Genomic DNA, 18,450 nt, shown 5'->3' on the forward strand with positions numbered 1-18,450 from the left:
GAATACCTCCCTCAAATTTCCAGTATGTCACCAAGCAGTGTCACATGGAATAATATAACAAATCCAGCAACAGGATGACAAAATACAAATTACAGTTCCCTGTCAATTCACCTCCCTGACTGCTGCCGCTTTCTTCCTTATTCTCTGCTGTTTACGGAATACCAGAAAGTACCCCTTCCCCAGATAATGTCCTTTCCCTTCATGCATTCCTCATTCTGCACTCTCATACCTGTATACAAACTCCCTTTTCAGTAACTCCTTTCTTAGGTTTGCTGGTTTCTCTAGTATATCCACATTTTCTTTGGGAGTAGTAAATGATCTTGCCAAGCCTTGTAAGAAAATCCTCAAATGTCATTGGGTATATCATTTCCATCCCAGACACTTCTGTTTGCATAGTTTAATTGCTAGTCCTAAGGCAGTCTTTTTCATTTTGTCTCATACTAGAAGCCCTGCTCTACAATAACTCTGCTTCCACTTACTTCAGGCCTCTTTCCTTGCACTACCACAGCAGTTTCAGCACTCTTTCCCTTAATTCAAAAGTTTGATTCCTTATGATCACCGAATGTGGGCCTTCTGTCCCTTCTTTTGTTGTCACCATGCTGTTTTGTACACATGTTCGATCTTTGTCATCCACTGGTATATCTATCCATTGTGCCAGCAAGGCTGCAATCCCTTTCTGACAGTCCAGTCCCTCATACTTTTCTGGAATGCCTGATAGTTTATTTTTTTTTTCTTTTAACTCTATATTCTAATTGTATGCACTTCACTTCCCCACACTAGTCTTGCTTAGCCATTACTGTTCTTATTTTCAGCTCCCCACTTTCCTGTAAATTCAGCCATTTAAACCATACTGCACTCCATCTGATTTCTTTCTTGGTTGGGCAGGTTTTCTGTTAGCTTTTGCTTTACTTCTTCAATCTTTTTCCAAATCGTCAGCAAGGTTACTAACCCTTTGTCTCCCTACCTTTCCTTTACCATTTGCATGGTATTTTCAGTTTTCTTTTTACCTCATTGTTTTTTTTTTTCTTTTAAAGTCACACTCGTTTGAACTTCTGCTCAAACTTTCTATTTCAGTAGCTTTTTTTTGTTTTGTTTTGTTGCCTCCTTCACACTTAACTCTTGTTAATGTTATATCTCACCCATAGAGCTCAGTGCTAGAACTGATGTTTAATATGCCATCACATGGGAAGTCCCACTCAGTGTGGTTTCTCATATTGCATTTGTTTGTTGATATTTTCACAGTTTTGCTAAAGACTGATTTTTTTATATTGTTTTGAATATTTTATGAATAGTAATGATTTTGTATACTTACAAGACCGAGAAAAAAGAAGCACTGTGAACTCTTCATACAGTTTGTAGCATATTAGAATCTGCACACATCTGTGCCATTTAGTTTTCACAGCAGCAGTACTGACTCAGAACTAAACAAAACCTAACACAAAGATATATCAAGTTACTTATACATTGGTTCATAGGTGTGTACTAGGCTAATGGCCCTAGAGCCTTTACAAGCCTAGCCCATAGAAGTGCCCTGGCATCGTGCCACCCGACATTAGTTCCCAGTGCCTCTATCAAGTAGAGCCACTGGAGTGATCCCCAGGGTGAACTATCTATTACCCATCCACTCATCAAGATTTCTCTTGAAGAGGACAACGAGGTGCTCTGCTTGACATGTATGGGAAGTCTATTCCAGAGCACAGGCAGTCTCTGGGTGAAGAACCTGTCCCTCCAGCATGTTCTGTTGATTGTGGTAATGAGGTTGAGGTCTCTGGAGCGTGTGGTGTGGAGGGATTGGGATTTCTTTAGATGTAGCCACCTGATCATTCTACTCCTGCACCTTAAATACTGTATCATAATCATATTTAACTAACCTCTGAATTTCTTGTCTGGTTACTGCATAACCTTTTGGTACTATGTATAACCATCTTATATTACCTATCAACTCTTCCAAGTTCTGTAAGGTAATTGTGTTTCAATTATAGTATGTTTATTCCTTTGTTTACTGACTGAGCCATGTTATGTTTTTTTTATTCTCGTATTAATATGCTGTGTACTTATTCTTGTATTATTTATTATACATCTCTTACTGGAGATATTCTCCTTGGGTCTCCACTGAAAAAGGGCTATAATTGCTCAGTTGGACCAACCTGGTTAACAAATGTGAAATAAATAAATAAATAATAAAATGTAACATTTCAAACAGAGCTGGGTCAGACTTGGCTTTGTAAGTCAAGCAGAGAGATCTCCTCTAAGTAGGCAATATGAGATAGAGAATAGCTGGAGTCTTTTAAGTCTGTCCATGTAGGACATGTGTTTAATACTTAAGGATCCTCTTCGTGAGGTACTTCTGTGGCCTCTCCAGCTGTTGCAGGTGTCTAGTGAGGTACATGCCAAATGTGGCATTGTACTCGATGATTGGTCTAATGAGGGAAGAGTAGTGAGAGAGAGAGAGAGAGAGACAATGACCTCTTTCTTCCCGGATGCAAAACCTTTGGTAATAAGATGTACCACATAGAAGGATTTTCTGACCACAGTGGCACTGTGATGGTCGAAAGAGAGGTTGCTGTCAACCTGCATCTCCAGATCTCTTATAACGCCTTTAGTGTTCAGTGGGCTCCCATCAATGTGGTAATTAGTGGGAACTGAGTTTTTACCAAAGATGACGACGACACATTTTTTGGCATTAAGCTTAAGGCCATGGTTTCCATACCAGTCATTGGTCTCAGTGAGGCCTTTCTGTAGAATGTCTGCATCACTTGGGGAGTTAATAATGGCTCCCAGCTTGCAGTTGTCTGCGAACTTGGTCAGCCAGAGTCCCTTTGTGTTGGCCTGGACCTCTGAGAAGTAGATGCCAAACAGGAGAGGACCCACTACTCGTGACTGCTCAGAAGTCTGACTTGGAGTTTACAACTTTCACGCTCTGTGTTCTATCTGTGAGCCAGTTTGCAACCCACCTAGTGATATAGGGGTTGATGCCTAGTTTGGTGAGTTTATCAATAATTCCCGATTGAGGAATGGTATCAGAGGTCTTGGCCAGATTGAGGCAGTGTGCACTGCCTTACCTTCATCCACAGCCCTAGTGACTGACTCAAAGAAGTCAACCAGGTTGAGCAGGCATGATCTCCCTTTCACAAAGCCAAATTGCCTGGGGTCTAAATAAATTACTACCATGGTTTGACATGCTGATAATATAGGGGAAGAAGAGACTTTTAAGCAGCATTCCTCATTAGGTAACAATGTTGTTACCACATATTTCAGGTTTGTTTGCAACGTGGAAGTTGTGATATGCAGTAGGACTCAGTAGAGCAGCTGAGGTACAATTTGTTGAAAAAAAAATGTTTTTAATAGTGTGGCTTTAAAATCAAATGCTAAGTCTACTTAGGTGGGGAAAGAATATTGTTGTTTATCTTTCGGCTTTTCCCGGTTAGGGGTCGCCACAGCGGAACTCCGGTCCGCTAATGATTGGCAGTTGGTTTTTATGGTGTCAAGTTGCCAGCCCGACGCCCAACCTTCAACGAAGGCACGCCCATTCAATGCATGTCTTTCAAATGCCCACTTGACCACGGGGAGGACATGCAGACTCCACACAGAAGGCACTCCCAACCCAAGCCGAGAATCGAACAGGAGAACCTCTTGCTGTGAGGCAACAACGCTACCGCTGCACCACCGTGGAAGTATATGGGGACTAATTCATTTTATTGCTGAATAGCTACAGCATGAAAAAGTTAAAAAAGAAAGGGTCAAGTCATGAGTTATAAGGACAGCACAGTGGCATAGCAGGTGGCATTCTTGACTCACAGCAAGGGGGTTGATTGTCATTTGGAGTGGTTTCTGTATGTCATCTGCATTTTTTCCCAGTGTTTGCCTGAGGTTCCATGAGGTACTGCAATTTCCTCATACATTCCAAAGACAAGCAGTAGCTAGACTGGACACACTAAATTGATGCAAATGTGCACACGTGCATGTGTGTGTGTGTGTGTGCCTGTGTGTGTGTGTGTGTGTGTGTGTGTGTGTGTGGTATGGAAGAACAATTGTGGCAGGGCTGGCTACCCAGCAGTCTGAAAATTGGCTCTGTATGAATGTTACTGTTGATGTGACACACACTGACCCCATGTGCAAACATGGTAAAAAGGAGGGTTATGAATGGATGGATTCTCAAAGCCTGTCATTCCAGTAATTTCACTGGTACGTTGGGTTTTCAATACTTACACATCTGTATAGTGTACGTTTTGCAACAGGCAAGTTAAAGCCTTAACATTACTGGATTGAAGCTGTTCTGAAATCCTACCATATCAGAGCAAGTTCTTCATCATAAGTTAAAAATACACATATATTCCTTTCCACTATCTCAACACAGTGAATATGTAACTATGATAATTAATTTCATTTAACCTTTTTCGTTAAACAGAGAAATGTTGTGTTAGATAAGCATTGGAGACTGTTAATGCAAGAAGCTCTTTTGAGTTAAACCTAGCATGAGATGGCTAAAAAAAAGTTAAATCATGAGTTATTGGGGGGGGAGTGATTCTAGCACTGATTTTATCAGATGCTGAGAAAGCATTTGATTGGTTTTATCGTGAGTATCAGTTTGAGGTAGTGTAGAGTTTGGGATTTCCAAAGAAATGGATAGATGTGATGAGATTACTTTTTAAGAGAGCAATGGCTGGAGTAAAAGTAATGGCAAGACTGTTTGGGAAGGTACAGTTAGTGAATGGGGGCAAGGCATGTGTGTACCTTATCTGTGATGTTATTTAAAATGGATACTGAACATTTAGTAGAGGCAATGAGATCAAAGATGATGGAATGTAAACGGGGAAGTGAGAAGAAAAATGTTATATGAGAATTATAGATGAACAGCATGCCGCTTACCATGAAAAGGCATAGTAAGGACAAATTGTGGGAAATATTGAGAACATTTAGAAGAGAAATCAGGAAAAGATACAAGCAGTGAGGATAAGGATGGTAGGAGTAAAGGGACTAGAGAGGATGGAGAGGATTTGGAAGAGCGAGTAAATGTCTTGGGGAAATATTTGAAATGATATTTTAAAGGACTCATTAAAATGTATGTACAGTAAAATATGTGAAAAGTTTAAGGTTCAGTTAAATGAGTGGAAAACACTGAAAATGGATATGGACCAGATAATACAGACACTAAAGATGTGTATTCTTCCATAATTTACTCATGCAGGACAGGCCATTTTGAGGTTGCCAGAAGAAGGAATACTGAAAAACGCAAATAAGATGAGCAGAGAGTTTGTATTGGATGGCAAAAGACTGAGAGTTGAATAGAATGTGGTAACAGGACTGAAGGAAGAGGGGGAATGGGGGTGCCAGACCTTAACTTTAGGCATATGTGGTAGTGAATAAATTAAGAATGATTGAAAGTTTACAGCAGACTGGAAGGAGATGATGAGGGATACGGAAGAGGAAAGTAGAATACAGAGAGAGAGATTGGATATTCTGTTGGGAGCGCAGGCAGAACTTAAAGCTAGAGTGGACAAAGGGAGATATGGAAAACATTTAAATTACATTGGCAGATACCAGAAAGGAAAAAGTAATTTTCATGGAGTAACCATGGGAGTAAAAGACGAAAATGGGTCTATTGCCTGGAGATGGAGGAAGAAGCAAGGTAAAATTCTAGCTCCAAATTTTGTCACTAGAGAGAATAGACATGATGGTGGGGGTTGAAAGAAGAATTTCAGCTGTCAGATTGGTTGGAATATCAAGGCCTTTAAGTTAAGTGGGGAAGAATGGAGGCAAGGTTTGGAGAAGGGGAAGAGATGCCAGAGGTGATGGAATGAACGTGGTGTGAGGACACTGGTAGGTACAGCGATGAAAGGAATCTTAAGCACAGGGAGAAGATGGCAAAGCGGAGCAGAAGGAAGGAAAGTGGAGGAAATGAGGAGAAACTGAAAAAGGTTAATGCAAGAGCAGATAGAAAACAATTAATGCAAATATATACTAAAGCTGCCAATATATCATTCTAAAGCTCATAATTTAAACATTTATTTGCACAGAAATACTTACATAAGTATTTTTATGTCCAGGCAAAATAAGGATGTTCCAAGGAAATGAAGGGATGTGTGTTGGGGATTCCAGGAAGAGAGGTGTACATGAGTACATATATTTTGGAGAGATACAAAGAGCAGGTGCAGCAGGTAACGGAAGTAGTAGGAATACTGGAGAAACAAATGTTATGTTAGGTTTACTGAAATAAGATCCAGAAGGAGAGTAAGAAAGTAGTAAGGTGGTTAATGAATATGGAAAAAAAGCAATAAGCAAAAAGTGAAGAAAGTAAGACCTGCCAACACATGATAAGAGCAAGTAGAGGAAGATGAGAGAAAAGGAGGTGGGGAGGGAAGTGGTCCAAGAAGAAATGGAAGAGATGATGCCTCCAGTGGGAGAACAGAATGGGATAGAGGGAGAGTAATAGGAAGGTGCAAAGAGGTTGGAGAAGAGAGAGAGTAAGTCAGATATAAATAAGAGGAGAGCCAAGTTGGAGGGAGAGTAATATCATCACTTTTGAGAAGTCAGAACACTTGCTTGACTTTCTTAGAAGTAACATTATTGCATGGTAGCACGTACCCTTTCATGCCATATTGCTCAAGTAATTAGTGGAGTAATTGCTGTGACTGTCGTCATACCTCCCAACTGTATAGAATTTCAAAGAATATCCAGATTTTTGCTTCATAGGTTTGGTTTTATTTTGCTGTGTTCCTTAAAAAAATTGTTTTTCTGGCAAATCATAGGATTAAAGTCACTTAATAATAACAGAAAATTGAGTTTCAGACTTTTTTCAGAAAATGTATTGCTACTGCAAAACCTGTCATTTATATAAACTTAGAAAGTTTGTAAGATCAGTAGTTAAAATCTGTCCATGGCTGAGCGTTGTAGTCTCCCATTATTTCTGACTTTGTTCAGCATTTTTGTTGTAAGAGGCTGAGAGGTATGACTATCCCTGTGTGCGTAAAACATTGTGAAGTCTCTGCAGTTCACTAAAGGAGGAATTATGGCAGATGATCTTCAAAGTTAAAATACTGTAGCTAGGTAGATATCTGTGTGTTTGTGTAACAGTTTAGATATCTATGTATGTAGTTTATTTATTTATTTATTGGCATTTGTTTACTGGGCGAAGCAGAGCCCATTTTCAGTGGAGACCAGGGGAGAAAAGGTCCATAATAAACATCTGGAAATACAAAGCACCATAGAAAGCAATATTACACAGCACAAAGGGAAAAATTAATACAAATTTGATTTGTTTGTTTAAAATTGTATCTGATACAGTTTAACAAAGAGGCGTTATTTAGATGCATATTTGCTTATCTTTGAAGACATTTTAAATGTGTTTTTGCTGTAATTCAATAGACTGTATAACAAGGAACAGTTAATTATGAGTTGGGAGGACTTTTTTCAAGTTTGACAGGAGTTTTTTTTTCCCAGCTGGTCTTGATACATCTCTGCTTTCAACCTCTGTTTTAGTGGAGATGGCTTAAATAAATGTGAAGTGCTTCAGAAGGTCAATAATTATCAAAGCAGGTGGTGTTATCCAAATCACTTTGGAAAGTTGTGATCAGTCTGTGGCTACAGGATTTTAGAAATCTTGGATTGGCTCACTTGGAGATCCACTTAGTGAACCCTTAACATTCTTGATATCGCCAGCCATGCAGGGAGCCAGAGCCACCTCCTTGTCCCAGAGTGGATGATCCAGCAGCAGCCTCTTACGCCCTCCTTCCTAACTAAGCTCTCACAGGCACCCAAGTTGATAGTCAAACCCAAGTCACCTACAATGTATTAGCATATTAGCTTGTTGTTGTTTGATAAAGAATGTGATGGCTGGCATTTTTGTGTACTTATTCACAGTCATTTGATGGAACTGATGGAAATATTTAGTTTTTACTGATCCCCCCCCCCAAAAGAAAATAGGTAGCTTATATATTCAGACTCTGGCATGCAGATATAAAAGCATCAGTAGTGGGAAGCTGCATTATTAGCTGATAAACTCTTAGAAATAAAGTCACATATCAGCCCAATTTATGCATCACGTCATCCTGGAGCCTGGATTCACCCCCATGCATACAGCACATCGGGCAACGTGTGCCCTCCAGCACTCGTTTCCTTAGCAGGTACGGGTTTTAGAGGGTTCACCACACACTCACACCTAGGGCCAGTTTAGTATGTCCAATCCACCTACTGCATGTCTTTGGAATGTGAGAGGAAACTGGACCACCCGGAGGAAACCCACACAAATGCAGGGAGGAGATGCAGACTCCACACACAAGGCAACCCAGCTGAGAATTGAACCGGAGAAATGTTTGCTGTCAGGTGACAACGCTAAACACTATACCACTGTGCTGTCTGCATCAAGTCATAGGCTTCAGAAAGTTCTAAGACAGGTGCCTTTTGAATGAGGGTGTTATGTGAACAGCATGCTTGTTTATCTTTATTTAAGGTATGGTAAGAGGTTGCTGAAAGTCCAGGATCCTGTATTAATTACCTTTTTCAGTAGATGCTTTCTGCCTGTGTGCATGTTAGTTCAGTCCCCCTACCCCCTGATGGACTTTGAGCCCTTTTGTTCCCTAGTCCTAGATAACTGCATTTTGCAGGTGTTAGCTATTGGGTGGGATCATCATTCAGACAGCCATGAATATTCTTTTTACTGTAATGCCCTTGCATCCACCTGTGCTGTCATCCCTCTCACTGTGATCCTAAGGTGACCATACTAGCATATCCCTAGCCCAGGAATTACCTGTTGCCAGCTGTTCTTCAGCAGCTTACATAATTCTAGATGTGGTTAATTGGGGTGGTTTTCTTCAACTATAATCCCACCCCTGGGTAGTAACATCAGCACTGAGTCACCATGGTGTATCCTATGCCCCCCCCGATATGTGCATCCCCCCACAGAAATGTCATATGACACTTACAGTCACCAGTATGAGATGCCAGATGGATGCCACCTAATTCATTGGTTAGTGCCAAGTCTTCACTTGCACTGGTGCACCAACCAACTGGGGGCCATCACTCCCTCATTGCAGAGTGGGCAAGCCATCAAGAACTGTTTACTTCCACAAACTCTGCCCAGCTCTTCCTACACCCGAGCTGTTACACAAACTTGAATCTTGTGTGTTATAGTCAGGACTTCACTGTCTGCCACACTGCTAATGTATGATCTGTCTTACTGATAAACTAAGAAACCAGTAATATCAGTGATATGATAACTAAGAACTACATCTGAAATACTGTTGGAAATTTTTAAGTATCTAATGCAGAAAGATTTTAGATCCCATTAATAAGACACTAGGGCCACAGAATAGCATGAAAAGAGTAGTGTTGTTAAATAAGTGGATTGTCTGAAACATTGTAAAGTCTGCTAAGGTATGTTTTTACGAAACATTAGAACTTTAGCTGAAATTGTCAACCTTATATTAAAAAGTCATTTTAATGCAGTGTTCTTCACATGTATTGGTTCTGCTAATATAACAGATCATAAATAAAAATAGTGCAGCTTTTTAGAATTAAATCAGTTTAGATATTTAGTCTGCGCTGTATTTATTTATCTTGTTTACAAAAACAGAGCTATTTGGCCAGTTGTAGTTCTACAAATATTTTCTCCACTGCTTCTGAATTGAGTGCATTCTGCTGTCTAAAAACTGCATTTTCCCCTGCCCTTGTCAATCTGCAGGCCTTGAACCAGCTGTTTGAGAAAATCATGGCTTTGGACATTGATGAGCGTCACCTGCTACGTATGGGTCATGGTGAAGAAGAGCTGGAGACAGAGAAGGATTTCAGCAGGTGAGCTACCAGTGGGAATGTAGGGGGCCTGGCATAAAAGGTGTTTTTTTTAACTTGTCCTGAGACTGATAAGGAAGAAGCATGCTGGCTAAGACCCTAGCTGCTGAAATATAGACTGTATGGGCAGTGTGGATCCATTATATGCACACCATCTGTCAGAAATATTTTTGATTCTTATTTTATTAATTAGAGTACAAAAAGGGAAATTGTCCCACAAGAGCAGCTAGCCTAGTACATGGCTGTAGTACATTACCTGTAGTTTCTGATTAGGTCACTAGAGGGTACCCTGCACCACTGGTGAATGCCCTGAACAGAAGTGATTCAGAGATCACAAACAGCCTAAACGAATGAGTCCAGTTTATTTGCTTTGCGTGACATCTGCAGTCTTTCTTCCTCTGCCTGCACTGTTTCATTGATAAACAGTAGCTGAGCTTTATAGCATCCACAAATCACTCTCATTGATGGCCTCTTTCCATCACAGCTTCTGTCTCCCTGTTTCATTGTGCAAGAATGGGGTTCCAGGATTTTTCATGCTTCCTTTTTCTGTTTAATATACAGTGGAGCTTATCAAAACCACTTAACAGTTTCTACAAGTTAGAAGCTATATTTTATTATTAACACAGTATTGCAGTGTCAACTGTGACTTCTGGGAAAAAATGCTCAGTTGTAGGTAAGGGTAAAACAGCATGACGTTGTGAGTTGTAGAAGTTTTGCTCTGCTAATCTTGGAACATTTCCTTTTAAGTGCTGTACTATATTTAACTTTAAACACATACCAGTATGCACATTCCAGTTAGTCTAGAAGAAAAGGTAAAGACACATGGAATGCAACTGCACCAAGGATTGCAAAGTGTGAGACAAACAGGCACCAGGCAGAAACATCCCTTATAATGTGCTGCAAAGTTTGCCAAGGTTATTTTGTCAGCTGTATGGGCATGGCTTAGTTAACTTGTATCTGTATACCTGTAAGTGTACAGGAGACATGCTTGACACTTGAAAGTTCCTTAACAAGATATTTTAATATAAGCAAATCCTGCCTCCATTTCCAGACAGGAACCTTGCCAGATGAATGAATTGTAAGACCACTTACGAAATCCAGGAAGTTTAATTACAAAGGGGAGCCATTAGCTTGTGACTTTATTATCATGCTGCAGCAGCGGATTTGTTCAACCTGTAAGAGAACAACAGAACCATTTTATAATCGCACTAATATACCCTGTTTAAAACATCGCAGGATGGTGTAATTGCATACTACTTAAAACTGGGCTATAGTGGTACCAGTCTGTAATTCTAAGCACTCATTTTCAAAACTGCAGAGCTAGTTCCTTAAAACGTTCTAAATTTTTCTGTGTTTCTTGAGTTAAATGATAACTTGTTCCATATACCACATGTCACATCAGCAGTCAAAGTTCTGTTTTTATTAGCCCTGGGCAAAAGCACATTTGTGGGACATCTTCTAGTTAAATAGATGTTTTCATTTAATTAAGTATGGCTTTGTACTTGGATTTTTTGTGACTTTATATAGTTATACCCTGTATTCCCTTCCCTTGACACATAGTCATACAAGTTATATGCTGTTTTAATGATATTTGCTAAAATATTTGTGAAATGTAGCATCTCAGAGCTCAGAGTCTTTGTAATAAAATAATTAAATTATGGGTTCCACTAGGCTGATGATATGGCAGTTTGCTTTGTTTTACTGCCTGACATTTCTTGCACCAATTGTGCGATTCTCATCTTTGATGCCTTCTGTGCAGGGATAGCATGTTCTTCCATGTTTAAGTGAATTTTTGCCAGAATAACTGGATTCCTCACATAATCCAAATGCATACACACTGGCATGTTCTCTGTGTGCGTGTGTCTCTGCATGCCCTGAAGTAAACTACTTTCCTCTCTAGGGTTGGTTCCTCCTTTTTATTTGTTGAATTGTTTGACAGTAAGAGGGTAGATGGATAGTGGATGAATGGAGAAATGACTTTCACTTCACCTGGCATTTTTAGAGTCTTGGTGCATTTTGTGTTTATTTTGTCATATCTGAAGGTGTTTTGCACTGTAGCAGGTGCATTCTGAATTTGGTTTACCTATGCCCGAAGAAGCTGATGCACGGTTATATAGAATCTTGGCTTAATCCGCTGTTAAACAGAATTCTGGGATCTGAGCTCCATTCTTAGCAGCATTATTCTTATAATAAATATTTATTGATGGTAATTTGTAAATTTGGCATACTATGAAAATAAGGAACAAGTGAAACAGAAAACCTTTCCGGTCCAAACAACAAGGACTGGTGCTTGAGATTAAAAGTTTGAACAATTGAACAGTTGAATATCAGCCAGCAATGCAGCAAAAGTTTAGTAATCCAAGTAATACATTAAATGACAGCCCAATGCAGTTCTAAATTCCATAAAACTATTTATTGTCGACACAAAAACAGAAATTAACACGAGCGCTTTCGCCTGGTACCTACCAGGCTTTTTCAAGTGAGACAAAAACTTGAATCAATGTGCAACATTTATATAGCTGGGTAATACAGCTAATTAAGTAATTAACACCACTGTGTGCAATCTTTGATTTTCACCTTTACTTTAAAATTGCCTAATAAGCTTGCCTGCTATTTTCTTGGCAAATACCTTTTAGTGCATTTACAAATTTAATATTCTTAGAGAGAGGTGGAGATTGGGAAACTCTCCTTGAAACAAGAGAATTGATTTGGCAGCTAAAGTTAAATGCAGCCAGATATCCAGGACTTAACGACAACATTAGTTTAGCACCTATTCTTAAACAGAGAAGGAATAAACTCTAAATGTATTTTGGTTTTCAACCATTCAATAAGCTTATTATACACTTTGAGGTTGTATTTTTTATGTCAAGCAAGTGCTAAGAATATTAAATTTGTAATATACAATGCATCAGCATCATTTTTAGGTGGCTTACACCCATTTGAGTTGTTTTCTAAGGGGTTTTTGTATGTACTTATTAACATACTAACTGGTTGTTGGATTTTTAGATCTGTATATTATATAAAAAACTGTGTCTGGGATTGCAAGCATGGTTTTTAAAAGTCTTATTTAATTAATGTTAAGTAAATTCAAGTGTATATATATTTTTTAACCACTTTAGAGGGCAATGTCTGTTTCCTACATGTGCTTTTTTGCAGTCTGCAAACACTACTGAAATGCACTAAAAGTATATGCAGACCGTCTCAAAAAACTCCAGCTTTACTCCATAGCATATCGCCTACTCAGAGGCGATCTCTGCCTAACATACAAAGCTATGTCAAACCCAGAGCTGTTGGACATGCTCCACTTAAAGAAATCTGAATCCCTCCGAGCTACACGCTCTAGGGACCTAAACCATGTCACCACAATAAACAGAACATGCTGGAGGGATAGATTCCTGTCCCAGAGACTTACCATACTCTGGAGCAGACTACCTATCTATGTCAAACAGAGCTCCTCATTAGCACTCTTCAAGAAAAATCTTGATGATTGGATGGGAAATAGGAAATTCACCCCAGGGATCACTTCTGTGGTTCTGCTCGGCAGGGGCACAGGAAAATAATTTTCTTGGGTGGCGAAAGCCAGTTTACCTTTTTGGCTAGGCTTACTTAGGCCCTAGGACTAATAGCCTAGTACCTACCTATCAACACTAAATTTGAGAGCCTCCAGCTGTAATTGTGAAAAGTGTAAGGCAAAGAACGTAAGGCTTTATTTGTTACCAATAGACCATTTAGTGCTAGTGACACAGATGCATACCTCTCAACTCCCCAGATTTTTGCCTCATATTTTTGGTCTATTCCTCAAAAAAATTGTAGTTATCTAGCAAATCATCATGGATTGAAGTCACTAAATAGTGATGGACATTTGAGTTTCATACTTCATACTCTTCAGAAAATGTATGTTAATGGCAAAAACCTGTTATCCCATTAACTATCTAAGTTGGCAAGAGCGATATTTAAAAGCTGCCCCTATCTTTGGGCCTTTGCCCCCCCCCCCCCCACTGTTTTTGTCTTTATCCAGATTTTTTGCACTTACGAGGTTGAGAGGTATGCACAGATGTTTTGGCCATATGACTATGCTGACAGTTAAGCAGGTTCAGCTGATAAGTCTGGGTGCCATAAGCATCAGCTAGTAAGATGAAAGTGAGTGCAGGAGGGGAGGTCGTGTGAGAAGATTTCTCTGAGAGCACCTACTAATGAAGGCCAAAAGACTATTTGTAAACAATGGGTAATGGGTGTGTCCTGCATGCCAATTAGTGGAGGCCAACAAACTGTTTCCAAGCAATGGGTAATGGGTACCCCCTGCATACCAACTGGTGGAGACAGGCTATTTCCAAAAAATGGGCAATGGGTGCACCCTGCATGCCACACACAGGCAAAAAGCTCAACATATTGTCCGTTGTACATAGTAGTCCATCTCTTAATGGGGACGATTTGGTAGGAGCCTGAAAAAAATCACAACTCTGCTTACATCTTTGAAAGGAAATGCTTCTCACAGTACAAAAGTATGGATTAAGTCAGATGCAGGCAAGTAGGTGATATTATTACATTCTAAAAGTTTTTGTTAAAAAGGGCACAAAGTGATGTTCTTTTGGAAAGGAGCAACATTCATACAGTTTGAGTTTGTTTCTTGAACTATGTCTTTCTGAAGTACAAAAAGGGTCACGTGATACGTAAGCCCTTTTATACTTTGCTGTCTAGCATCTGTAACTTGTTAAAACATAATTGCACAAAGTCCGCATGCTGGGTAAGTAGACTCATCTTGTTAAACTCTGACTGCAAAGTGAGCTCATGAAGCATTAATAGGTGACGCTAATCCCTTTCTGCAATAATTTCAAGGTCACAGCACAGTCTGCCTAGGGCACTAAGGAGCAAAAATTCTTAGGAAGCAATAGATTGTCTCTGTGCATGCACTAAAATTCTGCATTTAGATGTCTATCTATGTATTGTTCTTGCTTTGAAAAGCAGTAAAATATTTTTCTGCTTGACCTGCTTTCTTCCATGAAACTGTTCTGTTAAAAACCTGCAGTGGGTGTGGGTGGATTCCCTTTACTTACTGATATATTCTGTAGCATTAAGGTGAAATTAGGTTCAGGTTAGATGCATTGGTGGATACTACTCAATCATTTGTAACCACTAACAGCCAGTTCACAACATCGAAGTACCTCCTGCCCTCAAGGAGAGTCACACAGTGTAGGCTCAGGGGGAAAGTGAGTGTGTCCATCTAATTGTCTGCATTAATCATACATATAGGTTGGACACTAATTTACTCAATGTGCAGGAGTAGTGTATTCTATAGATGGGGAATACTCTGACAATAAACAGCCTGATATACCACATCTTATTAATTTGATGATAAAAATTAATGTTCTTTGTGTAGTTTTGAGCTAATAAAGTCAGTCATGTATAGGGCTTCTCCCCTTAACTTTATCCACCTAGTACTGCTAATAATACTTGATATATTTTCTATCAGTGTTGTGTATTGCCATTCATCTTGATGGCCCCATAGTGTTAATGAAGGCAGTTTCAGCCATTCATTGTTTGAAGCAGTGGTGTAGTGCATGCTGATGGAGGGGCTTCAAGGACAGAAGGATGAAGGCAGAGACAGAATAGGGGCAGCAATTTATGGGAGCTACAACATTTGGACGTCCCTGATGGAGCACAGAGACAGTCTGTATCCTCCTCCTACATCGGTGTATGTCTCACTCTCTCTTAGTTCTGCTGAAAATTTTAATAGTTCTGTTTCCTGTGGTGTGTCATTGACATAGTGGAACATTTTTCATCTGTAATGCTGTTGAACTAGGATTTGTTAGTGACCCAGGTACCGGAACACCTTGGGGGGGGGGGGTAGGAGAGATGTGACCGAATGATAACCAGCCCTCCTCTCTCAGGGGAGCGTATGGGTTTTCAGCAGCTCCTGACAGTTGGTCTGAGAAGATGTTTAGTTTTGTATGAACCGACAGTGTGAGAAGTGACTTCAGAAATGCCCTTCACGTATAGAATAGCCAGGGTACAGCAGTAGGGCAGCCTCAGGGATTCCATCAGCCATCACTCACGTCTAGAGGACATAAATAAGGAGTTACAATATTGGATGAACAAGATAGATAATCGACCACCACAGCTGAATGTATAAAAGTCCTATTTTAATAAATACACGCAAAACAATAAGAATGTTAAAACATTCAGTAAGCACTTTCACGGCAAAAAGCAGTTTCTTCAGGCCGTAAATGCTTTGTAAAGCAACTCGGTCATTAAAAAATATAAAATTAACAAATCATCTCAATGAAACAAACCATGTGCTTTAAGCACCGACTTTAAAGAAATACAATCATTTAAGCTGGGACTTCTATCCCCTTGCGTAGTAACAATCCATTTCAGTTCATTACATTCCATCCTATTCCTCATTCTCCACCCCTCAATCTCACAGTCATTACTTCTAACACAGTAAATCTAAAATTATGTTCAGAACCACACTCAATTACATGTCTCACTAATACATTAGTGTTTTTTCTTATTCCTGATGTCACCCACATCTTTTAAGATCCTCTCTTTTAATGTCTGGTTAGTCTTCCCTAGATAATAAGATTGACAAGCTCTACACTGTGAGTAGTAGATCCCATTGCTACTTTTGAAATCTGCATAAAAGTCAAACTCTATCCTGTAGTTAAATACTGGATGCTGTACATAGGAAGTAACTCTCATAGATTTGCAGACACTACATGAGCAACAGGGAAATGTACCTGTGTGACCAAAGCTTCTACAGTTAATATTGTAAATGTGTGTAAGGCAGTTGATGTTTGAAAGACTTGTTGTTCCCGAAGGAGAACTTAGGTGTGGTACCCAATACTTCTTTTATATCTCGATCAGCCATAATGACTGACCAATTCCTCTTTTCTCTTAATGATGTCACAAACTTGCACCAATATCACTAAAATAAGTTAATGCAATTTGAGGATCATTATTCTGTGTAGGCAAAACTGAATTAGAAGTATTCTGTACATCCTGAGCAAAAAAACAGTCTAGCAGTTGTTCCTTTAAGGAAACACACTTCCTTAATGGTGTTATGGACTTCAGTATTTGAATAGACTGTAGGCATAGTATCAAGCACAGCAACTACAGAATCATCTCTATTATGTAACCTCATGGTTCTCAGGAATTGTCCTTTCACCACGTTATTTGGTATGTGTCGTGGGTGCATACTAGACTTTGGTAGAATATTATTCTTTTTACAAGGCTTTTTATAAATCTTAATAACAGTCTCACCTAGCATATCCCTACTAATGGCTACATCCAAGAAATCAGTAGTGGTATCAGACCATTTATAGCTGAATTTTAAAAAAGCAGTGGTAGTTGTGACACTGCCAGCCCAGCTAGATAGAATTTTGTAAATAATCCTATGTCATTTGTAAATATTAATAGGATTTGTAGGCTTGTTTTACAAATGTAAGGGAACTATATGCTATGATTAAACTATATGTTCTGAGCTTCAAGATTGTAACCACAGTGCAGCCTGCTGGAGAAAAGCAAAAATGTGTATAAACTCTTTTCCTATGTAAATGTATGTTTCTTAGTAGAAGTTGAGATATACAGAGTTAACTTGCAAAACTCTAAGAAAATAAGTTGATAAAGAGTTTTACAATGTGTTATGAAGTTAGTTTATCTTAGCTAAGAGACAGGATGTCTAAGCTAGGGGCTTCTTTCTTTTGTCTGGAAACAGAGGTAATTGCAGGTTTCCAAGGTAATTGTTTTACGACTTTCAGTTTCAGGAAAGCTTCTAAGAGACGATTGTTAGCTTCTGAGAGAGAAGTATTTTTAATAGAGGCATGTTAAAAAATTAAGTTCCTGATAGCCTGGGAAACCTAGGCAGAGGTGACAAGAATGATGTAATCTGAGATGATTCAGCAGTAATGTGCATCATTCACTTAAGAACTATGTCAGAGAGAAAGTCATTGCATTTTGTATCTTGTTCTGGACCTCTTAACAACTCACCAGCATGTCTTGCCTTGCTCTGTAAGTAAGTTATTTAGAACATAGTTTCTCTTACAGATAGAGAGGAATATAGCAAGATTAGTTAGAGATGTTTTCTGTATTTATGTGAGACTATCCTGCTATGTTATTTTAAAGTTCTTCCTGTGACTGTGAACTCTATTGTCACTGTGTTGAGTTACTGAGTATTGTCTTGTGCTTTTATTTATTATTAAATATTTTAAACCTTTTAATTGTGGCTGGTTTTGTGTAGAGAATATATAAGCTCTTGGAGTACTTACATATGTATTTGATGATGCTGTACAGGCCACTCTAGAATAGCAGTTCTGGTCACATTTACTGTTTGGATAACAATAATATTACACAGTAAGAGTGGGCACCCTTTGAGAAGGGTCTTATTAGTAGCTGATAAGTAGTGGTTGGTGGCAGTGATTTCTACCTTATAGTCTGGGCAGAAGAGGGCATAGCTAGTGAACCTATGCCAGCCTTCCCCGGAAGTGTCTTTGTGTTTGTATATAATTCAAGTCTCAAAGTGTGTGTGTGTGTGTGTGTGTGTGTGTCAACTACTTGGGCAGGGACATGAAGCAGTGGTTGGACAGAGAGGGTACTGGAGGTTTTGGGTTGACCACTCGGCTGAGATCTTAACCCTATAGCTGTGCCAGTGGGGACTCTTGTTGGGGA

The 18,450-nt window shown here is 39.3% G+C and overlaps 1 protein-coding gene across 3 annotated transcripts in view; it reads left to right on the forward strand.

Moving 5' to 3' along the window:
* Positions 1 to 18,450, forward strand: part of AQR (aquarius intron-binding spliceosomal factor) — a 2,539,865-nt gene that overhangs the window by 1,675,289 nt on the left and 846,126 nt on the right. For all 3 annotated transcript variants that reach the window (XM_044073871.1, XM_044073874.1, XM_044073872.1), the window contains one exon: positions 9,680 to 9,789. In XM_044073871.1, the coding sequence (XP_043929806.1) occupies positions 9,680 to 9,789 (110 nt within the window). The remainder of the gene's footprint in view (positions 1 to 9,679; positions 9,790 to 18,450) is intronic.

This window comes from Protopterus annectens, chromosome 6.part0, assembly GCF_019279795.1.
Source record: "Protopterus annectens isolate FY-2018-M chromosome 6.part0, PAN1.0, whole genome shotgun sequence".
Lineage (NCBI taxonomy): Eukaryota > Metazoa > Chordata > Ceratodontiformes > Protopteridae > Protopterus > Protopterus annectens.